Consider the following 20,740-nt stretch of genomic DNA (forward strand, 5'->3'; position numbering starts at 1 on the left):
TGGGCGTCCCTAGAAACGCCCCTGCGTAGAAACAAACAAAGGAGCGTGGGAACGCTTTTTTGATGAAGCACTGGGATGAAGGCTCCCGAGCGCCCTGCCAGAGAAAAAGGCTATATGGACTCCCACGCGGCACGTTCAGTGACGTAAATTTAACATGGCGGCCTCCTTGTTTCGACAGGGACCGATGTGGATGAGTAGATGATTCAATCTGATATCAAGATTATAGTAGTTTTGAAAGCGGTCATAACGATCCTGTCATTTTTTTTTTGATGTGAGTACTTTCAGACATTATTATTCTGGTATTTTTTTTTTATATCTCATTTTTGATAAGCTTAGTAGCCAATGTGTTCAGTAATTTTCCTTCGCAGCGCCGCTAGCCTGCCGGGTAACGTTAGCTAGCTATGTTAGCAAACACAAATGCCCTCGTTACAGGCTTAAACTGGGAGATGTTTTGCCATTTGTAATTTGTCGGTATCGTTGTGGGAAATCAAGTGTGTTTTTCCGGAGGACATTCGACTTTTTACTGGTGGATAGCAAGTTAACCAACGTGGTGGACAGCTAACGTTAGCTACCATGCTAACCTCATAACTTCATGATCTGCACTGTCTAGGTAGCTCGTTAGCTCATAAAACCTGCTATGCAACGGATGTTGGAAACGACTATTTGAGCTTCATCATACATCAACGTCCTATGGAAGCTCTCTAGCGAACTTTCCTGACTGTAGTATGATAACGTTTTCCCACTGAGCAGTAGTAGTTTGGTTGCCATTTCATGTTAGCTTTCTGAGATGCTCTCAATTCATCAAGTTATGGTGAAGTTATTTCGCTAGGGTTGGGGTAAGGGACCTTCGACAAAAAAATATTTCTTGTTCGGTCACAGTGAAAGGACCCATAGGTATTACTAGCTAATAGTCAATAAGAGTAGTGAATGTCTTTATTTATACCGTTAATCGTAGCTGTCTGTTTGTGAAATCTCCGAATCTCCGAGTTAGCAATTAGTTTAACTGACTAACTAATCTATGAGAATTGTCATCACATCGATTGCATAATTTTGAGGCTGATGGTTCCCTGGTTAACTGTTATGGCAACATTTTTGAGAAGGAGTAATATGAAAAATGTCGAACTAATGGCAGCTGGTGCCAGGTGTTATTTTGGCAAGGTGTAACAGTAACCTATGAGATGTATCCAGATGATGTTTTCTCAGTAACACTTTCCCTAGTGCCACAAAAGACTACTTCAAAATAATAAGTACAAAACGTCCACAGTAAGTTTATTTGGATAGATAGGCCTTATCCACTATTTGTCTTTTCTCTTTTTCTCACAGAATCGCAGTGTCACAGAGTCGCCCACGGTGACTGCTTGTCACCAAATGAAGGAAAACAAAGAGAACTCTTCTCTGGGGAGTTTTACTGGAAGCCTGGACCACATAAAGCCATGCTGGTACTGGGACAAAAAGGACCTGGCCCACACCCCGTCCCAGTCAGAGGGCCTCGACCCAGCCACAGAGGCCCGGTACCGAAGAGAGGGAGCTAGGTTTATTTTCGACGTGGGCACTCGGCTGGGCTTGTATCTTTTCATTTTGTAAACTGTGTTTGTTGTTCTTGCACTTTCTTTTTTTTTTAAATGGTATGGGTTTTCTCAATAAGTTTATGAGTTTGAATGGAAACGCTATACTCTTTGCTGTTCTATTTATGCAAGTATCTGTTAGTGAAACTAACTTTTTAAATGATCCATGGCAATGTCCTTAACATTTTGTCAGACACTATGATACCCTGGCAACAGGTATCATATACTTCCATCGCTTCTACATGTTTCACTCTTTCAAGCAGTTTCCCAGATATGTAAGTGATGTTCTACATGCTTCTAAATAAGTCTCATGTTTATTTTCAATTATGTCCAAGTGTATTTATGATCATTGTCTCACCAAAATAATCCTCCACCAAATTGTTTTTCCTGGATCTCTCCAGGTTACTGGTGCTTGCTGCCTCTTCTTAGCCGGTAAGGTGGAGGAGACCCCAAAGAAGTGCAAAGACATCATCAAAACGGCTCGCAGCCTGCTCAACGATGTGCAGTTCGCTCAGTTTGGAGATGATCCAAAGGTGAGCGCTGGATATCATTTTATCTACGCTCTCTGGCATAGTTATAATGGCATGCAAAGGATTTTCTGTCTGGCTGTATGCGATGACTATTCATCCCTTGTTAGACTGAGTTGGAGTTGTTATCATGACTGCATCTCTGTAAAATAATTATTTGAGGACGAGGGACATATTTCTCCCCAATTACAAATGTTATTTTGGAGCGTTAAAGCAGCAATAAGGAGTTTTGTTCCAAAACTAGCACGCTAATTACCTAAAAGCCATGCAGAAACCTTGCAAACACCACCGGCAGCCGAGTTGACACTGATAGAAGCTTGCCAACACACGAACTGGTGTCTTTTGGCAGTATAGCTGGCAATGTCATGCTGTGAAAGCTTTTCTTCCATTTTTGCAAGGTGTTCCAGCCAGGAAACACAGAACTACATAGTGCATATCCTGGATGGCTAGTGGGAAAGACTCAGGTGTTTATCTGTCCTTCACATGACCATATGCTATCAAAATTAATTTGAGGATGGTACCAAAAGTAGTTGCCTATAAAACCATACCTCAAAAAGTGTCATTGTTGCATAGTGTTACTTTAAAGCTGTTGTTAGTGTTTTATGTTTGCTTCACCATTTCAAATGAGTTGTACAGACATCTTGCAATTCTGAGGGATCTTTAAATTTGAGGGTGGTCACCTTGCTAGAGTGTGGTTTGTGTGATATTTCTGTGAAGGTTTTGCCATGTCTAACCACTATCTCACCAACAGGAGGAGGTGATGGTGTTGGAGAGGATATTGCTTCAGACTATTAAATTTGACTTGCAAGTGGAGCACCCGTACCAATTTCTCCTACGCTATGCCAAACAACTGAAAGGTATCAACCACGTTGTGCTGATGAGGTCTTGACATTAAGCTAGTTCTTTTCAAGACAGACTATTATGTAACAATAACTGACTTGCTTCTCTTTGTTTCATTAGGTGACAAAAATAAGGTGCAGAAGTTGGTTCAGATGGCGTGGACATTTGTAAACGACAGGTGAGATGACTGTTGTAGCCACATGCTCGCATATTCAGGGACACAAATCAGTGCCACTCTCTGTTTTCAGTCATTTTTATTGGTATAACTTCTCATGAAATGGATTCACATTTTGAAGCAATACTATGTTCTTTTTTAGCACAACAACACCTAAACCGTTTCCAAGATCTTATTGATTTATAGATGTATAGAATTATCAAATTGCCAAGGTTCTGCAGTGTTTGCGGTAGACCCATGTAAAGTTTTGTGTACGTATTCCTTCTTTTCGTAACATGTCTCTGTGTTGTGCCACCGCCCAGCTTGTGCACCATGCTGTCCCTCCAGTGGGAGCCAGAGATCATTGCGGTGGCCGTCATGTACCTGGCGGGCAGGCTGTGCAAGTTTGACATCCAGGAGTGGACGTCCAAGCAGTCCTCCAGACGCTGGTGGGAGCAGTTTGTCCAGGACGTGCCCGTGGAGCTGCTGGAAGGTACGCCTCCGATCAGTAACGGGAATGTTTGAGAACCATTCTATAGTCAATCTAGAAGAAGTCTTCTAAGTTAGATTTGTCTACTAAGTTTTATATTTTTGTATCAAGAGCTATGCGTGCACCAACATGGAAGTTGGATGTGGCATATGTGCATTTTCCCCCCGGTAGTTTGATTGAATGATGTGTTCTCAAAAATATTCCAGGCAAGGTAGCGAGAGGGTGAAGATAAGGGTAAATCGGGTCGTCTGTCCTTTGTGTGACACAAAACATGTCAAGCAGATGTCTATCAGTGTCTGCACGCTGAAGAAGAGTTCTCTGTCTGATGCAAGGGGGGTAAACAAGACTGTCTAGTCTGACATCAGACCTGAACTATTTGTCGCTGGCTTTGAGCACAGCCTGGGTAGCTGTAAGCACTTTCCTTTGAGAACACATTCACATCCAGTGAGCCCCATTGCACCGCAGAACTGGTTTGAACTTGAAAAGTTGATACAAATTGCAGCACAATGGCTATTTGTTTGGTGAAAAGTTTTGTTCCAACACAACATCTTGAGATTTCGGCCAAAGTTGATTAGTCTTGGTAGGTTCAGATTCAGTCATTCAATGTTATTCAGTTTATTTTGTTGTTGAGTTTAAAGTAATGTATTGCGACACAAGTCAAAACCCTCTTCCAGCAGAGAAGTGATGTTTTAGAAAAAAAAAATAACATTAAAATTGGAATTTATCAGTTTCTCTTAGCAACACAAACAATTAGCATTTACCATTGGCATAGTAGAGTCATGACATAATGTAATGTGTATTAAGAAATCTAATACAAACCTTTAACTAACCATCTGTAAACATCAGTCTGTGACACCAACACAGTTATTAACATTTTTTTACCATTGACATAGTCACAAATTGAAGTCTCACCTGTGATTTCCCCCCTCCCCCCCTTCCCCCAGACATCTGCCACCAGATCCTGGACCTGTACTCGCAGGGCAAGCAGCCCATCCCTCAGGCGCCCACGGGCCCGGAGAAGGAAAAGGTCCCCATGCCATCCCTGGGTCCCCCGCCCAGCCAGGCGCCCAGTATCTCCAACCCGCCCGCGCCTCCCCCGCCTAAGAAGGCGTCTCCCCAAGCCAGCCCGCCGCGCCAGCTCAAACGCCCACACGTGAGTGCAGCGCTGTGCCCAGCCTGCTGTCGCCCCCACTCCCACCCTCCCCCACCCAACCTGTCTGCATGTCTCATCCATCAAGTCTCTCTCTCTCTCGCAGCACGCTCAGACTTCTGTCGCTTGTCCAGTGGTTGTCTTGCATCCCCCACTGTTCTCTCTCTCTCTTTCTCCCTCTGTCTCTCTGTTTTTCTTTCTCTCTCTCTCCCTTCTTTCTCTGTTGCAAAATGAAGACCATGGTTGCCAGGATGCTACGTATGACATGGCAGTATGATAAGAGTGATGTTGCAAACTAGTTCCCCCAGAGCTTCCTCAGACATTCTACCTCTCTGACTTGAGTTGAACCCTTACTGTGTCTGTTTTATCTTTTCACAGATATCACCTAAAGAAGAACCAAAACCTCCAGGTCAGGCCTTTGACACTTTTAACCATTGATTGTGCTTGAACACAGATCACAAACCAGACACAATGGAACTAAAATGTTCTTTTTCTACAACACGGGTACATTTATTAACAAGATGATGAAGTCACTAATAGCTTAATAAGTGATCCTTTTAACCTGCAGAGCAAGTTGGCAACAAAATCCCGCGTCTCGAGAGTCCCATGCCCCCCCTGCCAACCCCTCAGCCCCCACCTGGTGAGTACCTGCGTTTCACCTCTGACATTGAATCCCTCTTTCTTGTGGTCACACCAGTAGACAGTTTTCCACTCATACCATGTCTGGTCGAGCACCATTCCTTTTCACGTCCGGCTAGAGCCAAATGTTGCTTGTTCAGGCACCCCTTTGATCTCTGGGGTTCTGGCTGGTTTAATTGGGTTGAAGATGCTAGATTTAGTTGTTGCCCTAGCTTAGATTCTCTTGCTAGCCTCTGTTACCTCCAAAACTAACGTCACTGCCTCATACACGAAATCTATCTTATTGGTGATCAGAGACAGATGTTGCGTGGGCTGTGCTCCTCTTCAAGGCACGTTTTGAAGATTTTCAACAATAATCTGTTCAGTCAGTAGGGGGCGCCCTCTCACTACAAGTGGTTCTAGATAGGGAAGAAATAACCGTCATTCTCAAAGCCAAAGTCAGAGTGACTAAACAAACCTGAATCCCAGGTACCAATGGCAACTTAAAAAGTGAGAAAGAAAACCTAGAAATGTGTTGTGTCTGTTTACTGTAGTTATGTTTTAAAAAAAAAAAATCAAAAACATGCTGTTGTCTATCTTGACCAACACCGTCTTCTTGTACTTTTAAAGTCATGTTGTTTCTTTTCATATATACATCATGAGAAACATACATCGTTTCTCTTTTTTTAGTCTTGTTTCTGAACTTGTTTTCTCATCTACTTAAGTTCAGGTGTTTGGGAGCTGGGGCACTTTTATTGTATTGTTCTTATAAATGGCCTTTCCCATTCTTGCACAGCAGTGCCACATTCTGAGGAAATGTCTATATGTGGCTTCTGCAGGTGTGTCTCTGAAATAGTATATACGGCTGCATTTAAAATGGTTCTGCAGGTGCACTGTGTTTTAGAGAAGAGGAAGTTTATGCTTTGCTCTGGAAAGGGCGTGTGTAGCATATTCCTATTAAATAAGGGAAAGGAGTTTTTCCCCACCGCAGGAACTAGCAGGCCTATTTAGGGCGGCTCAAACCTTTGTGCGCTTTTTCCACTGCAGGAACCACCCCTGTGGGACCTTGTTCAGGAACTTTTTAAGGGGAGAAATGAGTCATGAGCCACCTTTTTGAAAAGCCACAGAAAAGTATATACATCTCTGCATTGTAGAAATGTCTGCAGGTGCACTCTTTTTCTGAGGAAGTGTGTGCTTTGTTGTGGGAGGGCGCTGTGTTGCATCTTCCTATGGGGAGGGTAAGCACAGAGAATCCAGCCTCTGAAGAACTCCCAGCAGGAGGGATCTTGCATTACTGCCTCTTGCCAGAATAGACCCCACTCGGTGACCCCTCTCAGCAATCTGATTATTGTATTAGCCGCTATGTATTCAACCTGCCAACACCTAGCTGGCTAGCTTATCACTTTTGCGAGGAAGCAAACCAGGGTGTGGCGTTTTCACTGCAGTTTCACTGCTCAGGCTTTGAAGGCGTGGGAAGCACGGTGTTTGAATGGATGTGTGTTAGACGTGTGTAGACCTCCCACATTAAGTCTCTAATCCGTGAACACTTAGTGCTCGCCAAAGACGTCAGGCCAGCACTCGTCATTTTCGCAGAAGTGGGTTTCCACGTGAGCGGTGGATTTTCCAAGATGATTGCTAGCCCAGCCTCATGTATTCACCCCGTTAGCCTTTGTGGACTCTCTTTTGAGGCTAAATTTAAAACTAATCCTGTTTATTGTCAGCATCACCTGTGAGCCGTGACGCATGCTGTGGTGCATTCCTGAAACGGGGGGCTACACATATCAACGAGAAAGGAAAACTTGCTGGAAAATCATGTGTACTTCTGCGCATGGTTTAGAGGTGGCGTACGCATGATTTTTGTCATTTGCAGATTGGTGACATCAAGAGGAACCCACGGTGATGCAAGTAGGCCAAACAGTCTGTGTATCAATCATTGTATTCTCACGCACGTATTGTGTATGCCTATTACTGAATAACTGAAATTTCAACATAGCCATCATGCCCCATACACGGGAAATGATCACCCAGTTGACTGGGATTTTTCAAATTGGGCCCTATTTTTTATTTATTTTTTTTTAAATTATTTTTTTAAGATAATTTTGGTTTCAAGCTTTTCCTAAGGACAATTAATGATCGAAATCGGTCCAGTATTGAGTTAGAATGCTAAAACTGGTAACCCCAAACAGCAGGAAGTCTGGCACGTCAGAGTAAACCGCTTGTTTTCACTACTGACCGCTTCTTAGATGTTCGAGTCTGACATCATGGAAAGGATCTCTACAGAGATACCCCTGTGTCTGTTTTCCTTTAATAACTGTAAAGAAACAGTAGAACATGACTGTTTGTACAATCAGCGTTTTATCTGCCTCAATCTTCCGGTCTCTGACGTAGTACTCGATTAGCCTACCGTGTGGTGCTAGTGTGGGCACTCAAAGGAGAGCGCCTCCCTACGATAATCGACTACAGGCACAATTGTGAAACATCATGAACTGACTTGAGCAGCTTCCTGTATAAATACTAAATTGTAATGATTGAATTGAATTGAATGAAATGGCATTTCCCATGTGCACTGTGCCGAAAGTAAGACCCCACCTTGTTATTATTTCCGTGCATTAGTACATTTTTATTTATTTTACCTTGTCAGGAGGGTTTGGCTTTAATTAAATGTTAGCCTGAGGAGGCAAGCAAATGTGAAAGTTAATGTACTGAATACATTCCTTCTCGTGTGTGTGTGTGTGTGTGTGTGTGTGTGTGTGTGTGTGTTCGCAGAGCGTAAGGCCCCACCTGCCGCTCCGGCGCCCCCGGTGGAGGCTGAGCCGGCCGTCTCGAGTGACTGCGGGGACATGGCCAAGGGCCCCCCCCCTCCGCCCCATGTGGCCCCGCCTCCTCTGCCGCACCGCCCGCCACCCCCGCCCCCCTCCAACTACATCATGGGCATGTCCACGTCCAGCTCCTACATGTCGGGCGAGGGCTTCCAGAGCCTGCAGTCCATGATGAAGGAGCCCTCGTACGCTCCCATGCCCCCAGCCTACGGCCCGCCGATGCCCTACCACCCGCACGGCTACCCGCCCCCCAATCCGCCCCCGCCGGGGCCGCCACCCCCTACCTCATACCCCCCGCCTAACCTGCCCCCTCCCTCCCCTGCCTACCCTCCACCTGGGTACAACCACAGCTACCCTCCACCGCCGCCCCGGATGCCCCCCTCTCACTCTGGGCCACCGCCTGGCATGGGCCTCCCTCCTACTGGGTACCCACCCCCTCCAGTGCCCCAGGCCCAGGTGCCCCTGCCACCCCCTGGCATGCCTCCGGTGCCTGGGATGACCCGTGGGGCTTGGATGAGATGAGATGAGAGGGGAGAAGAGCAGAGCAGCTCAAAGGGAGGAGGTGAGGTTGAGTACCTGAGCAACCAACCCGCACCCACCTGTGTAAATGCTGTTTATTCAAAGAGAGTTGCACAGGACCAACAGACCATGACCATGGACGAACCACAAACGGGGCAACAGTGAACCTTATAGAACCAAGCCCAATAGTGAGCTCTGGGACCGCACACACACATGGCAAGCCTGCCTCTGGGTCCAAACGGACTGGAATGGAACACACCACAGAGCTTCATGGATGACTCATCACTGCTACTGGATGCAGGCTGAATTTGTCTTTTTTTTAGTTTTTTTGCCATGCAACATTGCCGTGTTATTGTCATTCCATGTTTTAGGGATGTGTGGAGAGAGGAGAGAGAGAATAAAAAAGTAACTCTCATGCCACGTGGTGTAAGATGTAGGAAGTACGTTGGCCACACGTGTGAAGTGCTTTCTGACCTTCTTTTCATCTTAGTTTGCTAACTGAAGTCTTTCTCTATGTGCTTTTTTTTAAGTACCATTTCACCCAAAAAAAAGTACTGTCTTCTCCCCTAAACATTTTGCCAACCCTTTGCTTTACTGTTCTCACTCACGCATCCAGGGTACTGAAGCAAAAATGTACTGTAGCTTGTTTAGCACTCAGAATCTCATTGGTCGTCTCTCATGTTTGTTTTCTCTTTTTTGTAAATATAGTCACTGAAAATCAGATAAGTCACCCTTTTTATTAGCTAGTGGTATTTTCCATATGTGCCTTAGGAATAGGCTGTAATGTGATAGGTAGGCAGCCTGCAGTACCCTCTGACCCCCTGCACACAGGACGTCCTGCTTTTCTGATTCTGTGGCACTTGGATAATTAAAAATGACAGTTTTGTTTTCCTCCTTTTGTAATGTCTGGGGTGGTGTTTGCCTGCTCCTCGGGTGCACTTCCTGTGTCTGCGGCGACCAGGTAAGCTCATTAAAAAAGGTGTGGGAAAGTTCAGGCGTTCTAGACGCAACAACAAGCAGCTTAGCTGGTCTCCACGAGGCCCACACACACACACGTACAGACGTAGAGTAGTAAAAACCTGGGAGTGCATTTTTAGTGTGGTTTACACAGCAAAAGCTTTGTGTTTGTCAGCTATGCAGTTAATCTTATGGGATTCAATTCTCACGGGTATCTCTAGAGTGACCTTGCTAGTGGAATATAGCAGCACATAAAAAACAGTCCATTTTCACTTATTTCCAGAGTTTAAGTTCAAGGTTATTCTTTGGAGTGACTGTGAAAAGTGAATAGGAACAAAACACCTGTAGTGGGTGCACATTTTTACCTTAACCTTTTCTATCCAAATACATGCATAGTAAACGAGAGAGACATTTTGAAAGGAACATCTTTCTTTAATATTTAAAATCATCTAAAAGTGGGCTATTCCATATAGTACAATTTCTCTTGAATCTTTCAACTAAAAATGTCCAATATACAACTTGAGGTTGGCTTTAAAAAAAAACTGAAAGTTACATTTGTCATGCTTGCAACTACAGCATGGCTTTGACTGTAGGATCCCGTTTTGATACTGTATTGTGTTAGAGAGAAATACAACAGAATCAGAAACCATGGGAGTCCAAATCAAAAACCCATGCAAAAGTGAGGTGAGACATTCCAAATACTACATCAAGAAAACAGTTTTAAAAAATCGGATCATGGCTTTATATTCAATTCAACTCCTAAAAAGGACACTTTTTTGTAATCCACATAGCGATTTTTTTTTTTTGAAAAAAGTTTTGCATGAAAGACCTACCTTATTAGGCCATTGTCACTTGTGTTCTAATTTGGAAACGATATTTAGGTGACCGAACCTTTTGACAAACTTTCTGCCACTCAAACAAGTCCCATTGAAAAGAAAAGGCTTTCTGCTAACTGCAAAACAACTCCATTAAACATGGGATTCTTTCAGCCATTGCACTATCAAACACCAATAAATAACCTATTTTTAGTAGACACTGAATTGCTCAGCTGAAGATTTCAACATCAACTTGGGAGAGAAAAGCAGAAGAAAAGAGAAAAAAAAACAGATCAGAAACACCACAAAGGGAAGACGTCTTTCTCACATTCCAACTGAAAAGCATTTCCTTGAACATGCACGGAAACTGCTGAAATACATCTGCCATACTTCTCATACTTGCTATCTAGGGTAAGTCAGCCATTAGCCTACTCCATTGCCTCTAAGACCCCCTTGAGTCCCCAGGAGTGCTTTTGGTGACTAAGACAGAAAAAACAGATAGATACAGAGATCTCCAAAGCACTCCAATATCACAATAATAACAATGTGCAGATGGCCAGTATGGTCAAGAGTATGCAAAAGATCTGCACCGTTTATATATATATATATATATATATATATATTATATATATGTATATATATAGTTTATCAAGCAATTTCTCAACCAAATGGGGAACCACAATCCTTTAGGTGTGGGAGGGTACCTTCAGAGGTTCATTCATTAAACCGATTTAAATGTTTACAGCAGTCTTTTTTTAAATCCCAAACCTGAGAAAATGATTGTCAAGCATGCACAGCACACTACTAAAATTTTCCATTTCACAAATTGTACAACAAACAGTACAAATTCTGGTGACTTTACTCGTGACAGGTATGGGCAAACCAATGAAGAAATAATTTCCATGTATTTTCTATTTTCAGACTGAAAAGCTGCACAACTTATGTTCCAGCAAAAGGAAGAAAAAAATGACATAGAAAAGCGTGTTGAATGAAAAATGATTGTTCATTGTATGTGCTTTTTAAACACAAATCATAGCCTGCACAAGGCCACTACACGTAGGAAAAAAGGAGAGTACAGCAAGACAAAGAGATGACAAGAAAGTAGTGCTAAGTTTGCTTTAATTGTACATTATCTTACACATACTGAGAAGTATTTCTATCGACAGTACGCTTCGGTCAGGAGGGAGAGAGGGGCACTGGTCACACAGTTGGAGGTTGGTTCTCACGTGTGGATTCACTAGTGGTAAAATACCCAGGAGTGCTGCAAAGTCAAACACTACAGAATGTAGAAAAGTCATTGCGTGAGGGCAACTCGTCACCGACACCGAGAAAGGTGTTCAGCACGGAAAACACACGAGGGAGGTGTTTGCCCATCCATCAATGAAGCACTGTGTAAACACTGAGCGAGAGCGAGAGAGAGAGATGGTTGGTGTGTTGGCGGAACAAGCTGCCTGTCATCAAACGCCCCACGGACAGGTTTGGGGGGCAGAATGGAAGTGTGAGTTGCGTCGTGAGTTTTATGCAGGAAGTTCGTGGTGTGTGTGTGTGTGTGTGTGTGTGTGTGTGTGTGTGTGTGTGTGTGTGTGTGTGTGTGTGTGTGTGTGTGTGTGTGTGTGTGTGTGTATGAAGGGGCCAGGAGAGGCGGATGAGGGCAGCATTCTCTTGTCTATAGGGGGAGCATTCCGGGGTATGCTGCCATGTCCCGAAGCTGCAGTGTCTTATGGGTAGGTGATTCAAGGTGAGCATGTTTCCCTGGATGCCACAGAGAGAGGGAGAGAGAGAGGGAGGCAGCTACAGAGGTCCTTTGAACTGATTCCCAGAGAGGTGTTGTCGGATGGATGGCTTTGATCCGGCAGCATCACCCAGCTTGCGCCATACCACCTGGACACACACACACACACACACACACACACACACATAGAGAAAGAGAGAGAAAGAGTTATATTCGGAATCTTCAATACATCAATCAGAAATTTGAAACAAAAGAAAAAAGGAGAAAGGACATGTTCAAAAAGGCACAAGTGCAAAAGCTTCCTCCACCGTCCTGTCACACCGCCTGACTCCATTCCCAGTTGAAAGCAAAAATGTGAGATGGGGTTACGGCCCCCGGTAGCACACGGTAGAAGGCACCCCTGCATTCCACATCCTGCTGCATACCACAGTGGGGCCTCTCACATCTCCCTCTCAGAACCGTACTCATCGCAGGACTGAGAGTGTCAGAGCTCGACAGTGAAGAGGAGGCGAGAGGGGAAGGGAGGAATGGGAAAGAGGGAGGGGAAGGAAAGGCTAGGGAAAGAGTGAAAGAGAGAGAGAAGGAGGCAGGGCTAGAGTCACAGAGAGAGACAGAGAAATGGAGGGCAGGCAGGAGAGAGAGAAAGGAAGGGGAAGGACAGGGGAAGAGTGAGTAAGTAGGAGAGAGAGAGAGAGAGAGAGAGAGGCAGGAGAGGTTTCGGATGTGGAACAGGCCTCTCTCTCTCTCGTGCTCTTTTCTGCTGCTGCTCTCCTTTAATTGCTCTGACAGCTGAGATGCGAGCGTCTTATTAAGGCCTCCCAATTAGAGTGCCACTGAGAGAGAGAGAGCGAGAGAGTGAGAGAGAGAGAGAGAGAGAGAGAGTGAGAGAGAGTGAGAGTGAGAGAGAGAGAGAGAGAGAGAGAGAGTGAGAGAGAGAGAGAGAGAGAGAGAGAGCCACAGCGAATCACTGCCTGTGCTGTGCCAAACAACAACATGCACAAAGAGCACTCTAGAGAGGGAGAAATAAACAGATAAAAAAAGAGAGAAATTGGGGGCGGGGGGGGGGGGGGCGAAATGGAGGGAAATGTATTGAGTCAGTAAGTGGATGGCGTGTTGTGTGATGTTGTATTGCCTTCACTTACGTTACACATCTCCCGCACAATAGCCTTCTCTTTCTCACTGAGGTCCTCTTCGCAGTCCTCTGGAATCTGCTTGTCCAGGTTTTCATGAACCTCAAGGACCTGGAAGCGATGCAGCGGCGTTAGAAAACCACCACAGGACAGTTCACTTTACAAAACAACCCACTCGAGAGAATCAACACTGTTACTTGTGAGGCTTGTCCCTAGGACAGGTGTAGGGCTTGAAGTGAGCGTGATCAAGGGGGTGGCTACCACAAACCAACAAAAGCGAAGCCTCCTTCTAAATCAAGGGCGCCAATGATCTACATTAAGTGCTGCTGCATGGTTTCAGGAAACAAAATGGACTAAAAAACATTTAACAGATAAAAACTACTCATACCCAAACCCAACTAACTCATAGAAACTATTCTATAAGTCCTATGAGTATTTTTAGGATGTAGTGTTTCCTGGTACCTTCATAGCGTGCACCACGGCCTCTGGCTTCTGCACAGAGCTCAAGAACCCAGCCGAGGGGGAGGACTCACTGGTGGGCAGCCGCCCAGTGCCCTGCAGAGAGAGAGAGAGAGAGAGAGAGAGAGAGATGAGCAGAGCTGAGTGACCTCGGGTACTGTCACAGCGTGCCATAACTGATGGATCTGCCCACTGATGCGCTTGGTTGGAACGATCCCCATTGTCCTCCAGTGTGATTAATCAGGGCTAATTAAAAAGAGCCTCATCGAAGCATGGAGCTAGTGCAAAAAAAAAAAAAACAAGCATCAGCCTTTCCTTTCCTGAGCAGGCCTACAGGATCCCCCATGTTAAGAATCGATATAGTTATCTAAGCAAGGGGTTTAGGGGTGGGCTTTTGCGGAGGGTAGATGTAAATACCACAGGAGTTCTAGGTCTGACTTTTGTGGATTTTGACAGTGAGCTCCATAGCCTCAAATAGCGGTGGATGGCAGAGTTGAAACGCATAGCCCGCAGCCATGATTACTATTTATCCAGTGGGCATGAGGCAGAGTTGGCTCTGTGCACAAATCAAGCTTGTTAAACGCTCGGGATAACCACTGAGACACACTGTCGGAGAGCATCGAGCTCCAGGCACGGGCTTCTCTATGCAGCTTGCACTGCGACCTTCTACAGTGGGCGAGCTGAATCAAAGGCCAGTGAGCAGCTGTTTCTGGTTTGGGGGGACAGACCGATTGAAGTAAAAGGAAGATTTGAATGGTTAAAAGAAGGTAAAAACAATGAAAAAAAAGTAATATGAACAAAGCCTGAGTCACCCGATTCATCTTTGGTGCGTGTGTGTGTGTGTGTGTGTGTGTGTGTGTGTGCTAGAGCGGGGGCCAATGCGTGCAAAAAGTTCCAGATTCAGCAAAGCTGAGTCTGCCTGCTCGTGTTCTAGTTCTTTCTCCGCTCACTCCACCGCGCTCACGCATGGGTACGCAGGGTCTCATCAAAGCACAATCAATCAATCAATCTGCATGCACCCCCCCACCCCACCCCCATATGAGGATGTTGCCATGGAGATGCCATGACGACGGGCCCGGAGCAGATGTAGAGAGTGAAGCGCGGCATAATCAGCCTAATAGAGGCGAGCTTTGCCGAGGAGCAAGAACTAGAGAGAGAGCTCATCTTTATGTCCAATCAGGGGGTAATTTGATGACATAACACAATTACCTCCTCCTCTCTCGACCGTAAATGACATTATTATGAATCATCCTCTCTCTCTCCCACCATCTTTATTTATAGCCTGTTACACTGCAATTAACTCCCTTCTCATAAAAAAAACAGTGCCCTAATGATGTTTCTGCTAATTCGACACATGTAAAACATATTTTTCCCCCAGTCACTTCATTTCAATTGAAAGGTCGAGGCTCTTTTGAATAAGACTCTCTATTCAAGTCTATTATGGTGGGGTGGTACTGAGAGAAATGCTGCTAGCCTGAATCAAGTGCAAAAACAAAACATTATCCTTTTCCAGGACCCTTCATAGAAGACAATAACGATTCAAGTGGACACTTTTATTGTCATTGCAGGTCATGTTGACATGCAGAGGACATTCCAATACACCCCTATTGTCCTATCGGTAAAGTTGGTGTCCCATGAGACTATTTACTTAGCCAATTATGTTCCAGCTGACGCAGTCATGTGACTTTCGCCCTGGGGCAATCCAACGGATGAATCCGTTTGACCTTGGGGCGTGTCACGTCTACAACTGCACAACTGTTCCCAGACATTGCAGCTGGGCAAACGAGGTATAAATGGCAAAGGGGCCTTATGCAAAAGCCCTGGAGGAATGTGAATAAATCAGTCTCTACAGAAGCATCCGTCGAGACAGACAGCTGCCTCCCTGACCGCCTGAAACATTAATGCGTCTCTTCAGAAAAAAAAGTTACAAGGTCACATAAGCGGAGAAGTGGATGGGAGGAGAGGGATGTGGTGTGTCAGCAAACTCGTGACCCCCCACTCCCCCAGAGTTCCTTAGGGATCGGGTGAGTCAGACAGAACGCCTTCATATTAGGTTCTGTATTGATTTTTTGGTGCAGAACGCTTTTAGGAGGAGCAGAACAAGTACCTTTGGCAGAGTGACAGAAGCAAAAAGAAAAAAAAACAATTACAGCTCTTTTGTTGTCTCTCTAAACAGCACCACAGGGAGGTTAAAAAAAAAAGTCAGATCGATCTTCGGGAGCTAATTAATGTTTGATGAAAATGCACTTGTAAACAAAATTTAGGATTACAGTTGAAGGTGCGGGCAGCGGCGTTTGGCAGTGCCCTGTGTTGCCAGGGAAACTCATTATTACAGATCATTCAGGTTTCATTGGAGGCTAACGAAAGGTAAACAGAGCACCTCTGGTGTTGAACACGTCAGCAAATGTGAGGCGTTAAACAACATTCTGTGTGATGCATATAATTCCACTCCATATTGTTTTCATCATGGTGGCTACATGGTCTTGGGGCCTCTAAGTTTACATAGCAGATGGGCAGTTAGTCTGTTACAATTACATTTAATGTTGCCTTTAGGTGCACTTCTGGGTAATGATGTGGACACTGTCTATCTTGTCTTCATGCCTACGATCCAGGAGACAATGTATACATGGTCCTGAATCTGATTATGAAAAATAATTTGTATATAAGCAATGTACAGCTGAGAACCCTCTAAACACGAAGGCCTTGAGGAGGCTGATAATCTGGTTTCAGATTTCATTGTAACCTAATTGCAGACAGAGCCCCCACAAAAAGGACAGTGGGACATTTTGAGGGGTCTTTGTGTGTGTGTGTTTTGATGGAAGAATGTCCTAAGGGACAGTCACGTGTGTGCATGCAAGCGTAACGAGGCCGAACGTCTGAATGTCAGCCACGCCGGAGCACTGAACGCATGTGTGTGTGTGTACAGTCGGCCGGTCAGTCGTCCGTCTGCGGGTACTCACGTTGAGCATGGCCTCCTGGCGCTTGGGCAGTGAGGACAGCTGTGACTCCGAGTGGTAGAGGGTCATGCCTTTCCTCAGGGCGCGCAGGTCTCCCAGGTTGCACTGCTGGACAGAGACAAGAACAAACAAAAAAGCCATCACGATCATCATCACGCAGCATCACCACAGCAACCTATCTACCATCACCTTCAGAGTACGGAGTACCCTTATGAGTATAGAGTCATTGTGTCCCCATGATTGAGTTAAGCTAGGGCTAAATGTGTTTTACCCATCTGTGTTGCAGAGATAAGCTAGCGTGAGACTCCCCCCGGTGTACTGTGTGATGTTCCCTGAGCCCCTGGGCTCTCCGCTTGTACGTCTCCGAACTCCAGACAGTCACGAGCCAGCTGAGCTAGATTCTCTATGATGTCGTCGTCCCCCCCCCCCCCCCCCCCCCCACACACACACACAGACAAATGACAACCTTCCCTGCTATTAGTAAGGGCCGAACAACCTTCAGTCACTCTGCGATGAGAACAGCACGTCCCATGGGCAGAAGTGAGTGTAATGCAGAGACCCAGGGATCTGCGGGGGTGAAAAAACCTCTTCTCCTCTCCACTCCTAACAACATTTCCAAAGTCATGCATTCGTGTTCTTTTCAATGGGCTGAGCGGAGTGGAGCGCGTGATTGCTGGTAGACGGGGAGAGAGATGGGGGATAAAAATAGCCGGGTCATCGTCTAGCGCATCGTAGCGTGGCTCCTGTGCTTCGGGGAGACTCGCTCGCTCGCTGCGTACTCTTTAATACCGTCAGCATCCTCTGGCTGCGTCAAGACACATGTCCCATTTTCCTTCAATCGACGGAGACAGAAATACATTGTTTCGTAACCTTTGCTGAGAGTGAGTGAACACATTGCTGATCCCGTATATATCTTTTCAATATAAACTTGTCCTCTATTAGAAACCACTATATTTTTAAAGTGTATTGGATGGCACTGCAAACAGGCCACACAACTGCGTTGAATAAGTTGTTCTCAATGCGTTCATTAATGTCGGACATAAACAACCTGAGGACCTTCTTGGACCCTTTTCTCCTGGGGTTGACATGTGCTTTCTTCACCTGCATAAATGGTCCTCAAAATGGCCGTAAACGTCCAGTTGGCCTGACACAGCAGGCCATTTCTCTTCATTTGCCTGGGCCTGAGACACGAACGACTCACCCTTATTCATCACAATGTTCCTGGAGGTGACAGGGCCTACAGCCGTCGCACCTCATCTCCTGTCTGGAGCGACGAGGGGGCCAGAGGGGTCATAAGCGCAACCAGGGGGCTCCTCTCGTAACACAACATACCTGTCTAACCTCCACGGGAGCAAATCAGGGAAACCTGTCAGGTCGCAAGGTCAGCACTTTTTTCACATCAATTTGACTTCGTCTGGAGGCACCGTTTTGTCATTGGGACAGACTGCGGCTATTGGCCGGGAACAACCCACAACAGATAGGGTGCTATGTCATCTAAAGTTCACAATCTAGAAAAAAAACACAGCAAGACTATTCTAACTTCACTTCGACTATTTTCTTTTTCTTACATGTTTGTTTACTAGAGATGAAGAGCTGGGGAGGGTTTAGTATTATCTAATAATGCCAGAAAGTTAGCTTAAAAACTACTGTCTATTATTGTACTGAGGAGCTTGATCAAGGGTCTCACGGGCTTTCCCACTGACCATAATGACCGCATCACACTTTTTTAAAGGTGCTATAGAATAGAACACTGTATTTAGCATCGTTAAATAAGGAAAGTTTGGTACATGCAACTGACATACCGTGAATCTCAAACACTATTGTCTTTATTATGTTAAGTTATTATGTTATTATAGTCATTATGTACCAGTCATTTCGACTTGATGACTCGTATGACTCAAATTCATGTGTAAGTAATGCAATATGGTGTTGAACTGAGTTAGTCTGCAAAATCTGCATTCATAAGTAAACAGTCTCCAGTAGCCACTTCATCAATTTTTAAAGACCTAACAACACCCCTACCCCCCGAAACGTCCTCATACGGAAAAGACATACACCCAGACAACTGCAACAAGCAAGACACAGGTCATAAAAATTTTAAGACATTCATTTTCTTCCTTACACACATCAATTTAAAGGGCCATGCATTATGGAAGCCTCCCATCTACCTACATCGAGGTGCTCAATTATTCAGCCCGTCCAGATGTCCCTGCGAGAAAGAGGGACAAGCATCTCGGCTCATGCACCCAAGTCATGCTGCGACATGTCCTTCGCAGCAAATCGTATGTCTCACACAACACCCCACCATCACCCATCCCCATGTGGCAACATGCACACAAGTTCAGCTTAGCCTAGCATGCTATTCCTGAAAAGCAGACAGGATCCTGTGCATTGCCCAAAACACAGCCAGGAAGAATGAAGATTTCATAGAAGGTCAAGCAGCTGAAATACGCAAGGAAGTATAAGGACCACCACCAGCAACAGGAGGAAGGGAGGGGGGATAGGAAAGAAGAGATTTCAAGCTGCCTTTAAACCTGCTTTCCCCTGCAAAAGCATCTCGGTCAGAAAGTGTTCGGGCGTCGTTACCTTTGTTTGTATCTTTGACAAGCTATATCGGCCACAGGGCTGAAGGGAGAAAAACAGATACCAGAGATCAGGATATAAGGAGGAGTACATGTGATTCACATAGCAGGCCACATGTACCATACATGTGCTTGGTTCACTGAGCAGGCATGTGCAGCATCAGACAACCTTTGTCAACAGGGAGTTTGGATGAATGGCGATCCAAGGGGAGTTGTTTCTGACAGCTTATAGCATGGACATCCTGACAAAGGCATCTTTGCAAAGCTCAGTGGAAAAAGTCTTATACTGTCAGGATTCCACTTCAGATGGAACGGCTCCTCATCTGAATCTGCCATATGCGAAGGGGATGCAGGTTTTTCTCGGGAGGGGGGCTGGTTTTCTGAGATGCGTGGGTCCAGCACTGCAGTAAAGAGCCTTACTATGTGTGGTCACAAAGCTTCCCAACCATAGAAACGCTTATGGATACGATATGTATATGACAGCACAGCTTCCGCCTCTGCCAAATATTCTGGAGACAAAAAAAAAATTAAAAAAAATCCCAATTCGAGGCCTGTTCCTTTCATAGGAATATACATTCAGTCGCTCACGAGGAGGCGTGTTCGCCTACGCGCTAACTGAGAACCCCTGCATTAAAACGCAGAGCAGCCTTGATGAATACAATGCGAGTGTGATTCAGGGGAATTACTGTGCTGATCCTAGGAGGTGTCTTTCACAGCAAGAGGCTCGCCAATGCTCCACACATTGTCTCCGTCAGTTTCACAGACCACAATGGGTGATTAATACTTAATTCTACACAGGCTTGAGCACTGACGTCTGGCAGCCAAGATGTCCCTTTAGCCAACAATTGGCCTTTTCTCTTCTTCACTTGAGTTAATAACTGTGAGTGTTTGAGTGGAGGTAAGATTGGGTGGCTTTTTACCTCCGAGTGAGACTCTGAAGACTCTAATTGTATCTCACTTTTAGGATCAGGTTCTGATAATAAAGGCCTCATTGCAGACTATGGTAGAGTAAAAGAGGCTTAGGTAAATTGCTAGTGGGCAATGAAATGATAGACTAATTATAATCTAAATCTATTGAGTAATATATTATATCTATAACTAAGTACTAAATGTGTTGTACCCGACTCATTCTTTAGAGAAAAGGGACTCAGGGGATCCGAGCGGGATTGTGACAGATTTGACGTATTCATGTTTCCAGGCATTCACGGTGATAGCTTCCCACTCGATCTGGCAGGTAACCAGTGAACTCTCACTGAACTGGGGGATGTTTTTGCCCGAAGGCCGTACACGTACCCCTACGGGGTAAGGGGGTGGTGGTGGTGGTGGGGGGCGCTAGTGGATGTGAATGCGAGGTCACGCGAACAAAAGGACGCCAACGCTGTTGCCGTCTTGAGCAGCACTGCTTAGGGCTTCCTCTGGGAATAGA

General features: G+C 45.3%; 2 protein-coding genes across 6 annotated transcripts in view; one reads left to right on the forward strand and one right to left on the reverse strand.

Annotated features, from left to right (window-relative positions):
* The first annotated feature begins 12 nt into the window (after positions 1-12).
* ccnk (cyclin K) lies at positions 13-9,573 on the forward strand. 2 transcript variants are annotated; one of them, XM_012828860.3, is made up of 12 exons: positions 13-271; positions 1,324-1,565; positions 1,759-1,840; positions 1,967-2,098; positions 2,491-2,556; positions 2,844-2,949; positions 3,053-3,110; positions 3,410-3,579; positions 4,521-4,729; positions 5,105-5,135; positions 5,295-5,366; positions 8,111-9,573. In XM_012828860.3, the coding sequence occupies exons 2-12, from the start codon at positions 1,369-1,371 to the stop codon at positions 8,683-8,685; spliced, it is 1,698 nt and encodes a 565-aa protein (XP_012684314.2). In that variant the 5' UTR covers positions 13-271; positions 1,324-1,368; the 3' UTR covers positions 8,686-9,573. The 2 variants fall into 2 exon arrangements, with proteins under 2 accessions (XP_012684314.2, XP_031436976.1); XM_031581116.2 differs by lacking the exon at positions 2,491-2,556 and having other exon boundaries at positions 18-271.
* Positions 9,574-11,556: 1,983 nt separating this feature from the next.
* Positions 11,557-20,740, reverse strand: part of ccdc85cb (coiled-coil domain containing 85C, b) — a 32,713-nt gene continuing 23,529 nt past the window's right edge. Inside the window, exons 3-7 of one of the 4 annotated variants that reach the window (XM_031581118.2) lie at positions 19,319-19,357; positions 16,736-16,837; positions 13,779-13,871; positions 13,329-13,427; positions 11,557-12,335 (exon numbers count right to left, since the gene is read on the reverse strand). In XM_031581118.2, the coding sequence (XP_031436978.1) occupies positions 12,246-12,335; positions 13,329-13,427; positions 13,779-13,871; positions 16,736-16,837; positions 19,319-19,357 (423 nt within the window). In that variant the 3' untranslated portion in view covers positions 11,557-12,245. Of the gene's footprint in view, positions 12,336-13,328; positions 13,428-13,778; positions 13,872-16,735; positions 16,841-19,318; positions 19,358-20,740 lie in introns of all 4 variants that reach the window. The other 3 variants (XM_031581117.2, XM_031581119.2, XM_012829901.3) reach the window with 3 other exon arrangements.

The sequence above is a fragment of the Clupea harengus genome, chromosome 15 (assembly GCF_900700415.2).
Source record: "Clupea harengus chromosome 15, Ch_v2.0.2, whole genome shotgun sequence".
NCBI classification, from domain to species: domain Eukaryota; kingdom Metazoa; phylum Chordata; class Actinopteri; order Clupeiformes; family Clupeidae; genus Clupea; species Clupea harengus.

What these genes read in the sequence shown, in the direction of transcription:
- ccnk (XM_012828860.3), top strand. Translation starts at nt 1,369, where the DNA reads ATGAAGGAAAACAAAGAGAACTCTTCTCTGGGGAGTTTTACTGGAAGC. An exon ending in AGTTTGGAGATGATCCAAAG is followed by an intron (nt 2,099 to 2,490) that starts GTGAGCGCTGGA and finishes CATTTTTGCAAG; the next exon opens with GTGTTCCAGCCAGGAAACAC. An exon ending in TGGACATTTGTAAACGACAG is followed by an intron (nt 3,111 to 3,409) that starts GTGAGATGACTG and finishes GCCACCGCCCAG; the next exon opens with CTTGTGCACCATGCTGTCCC.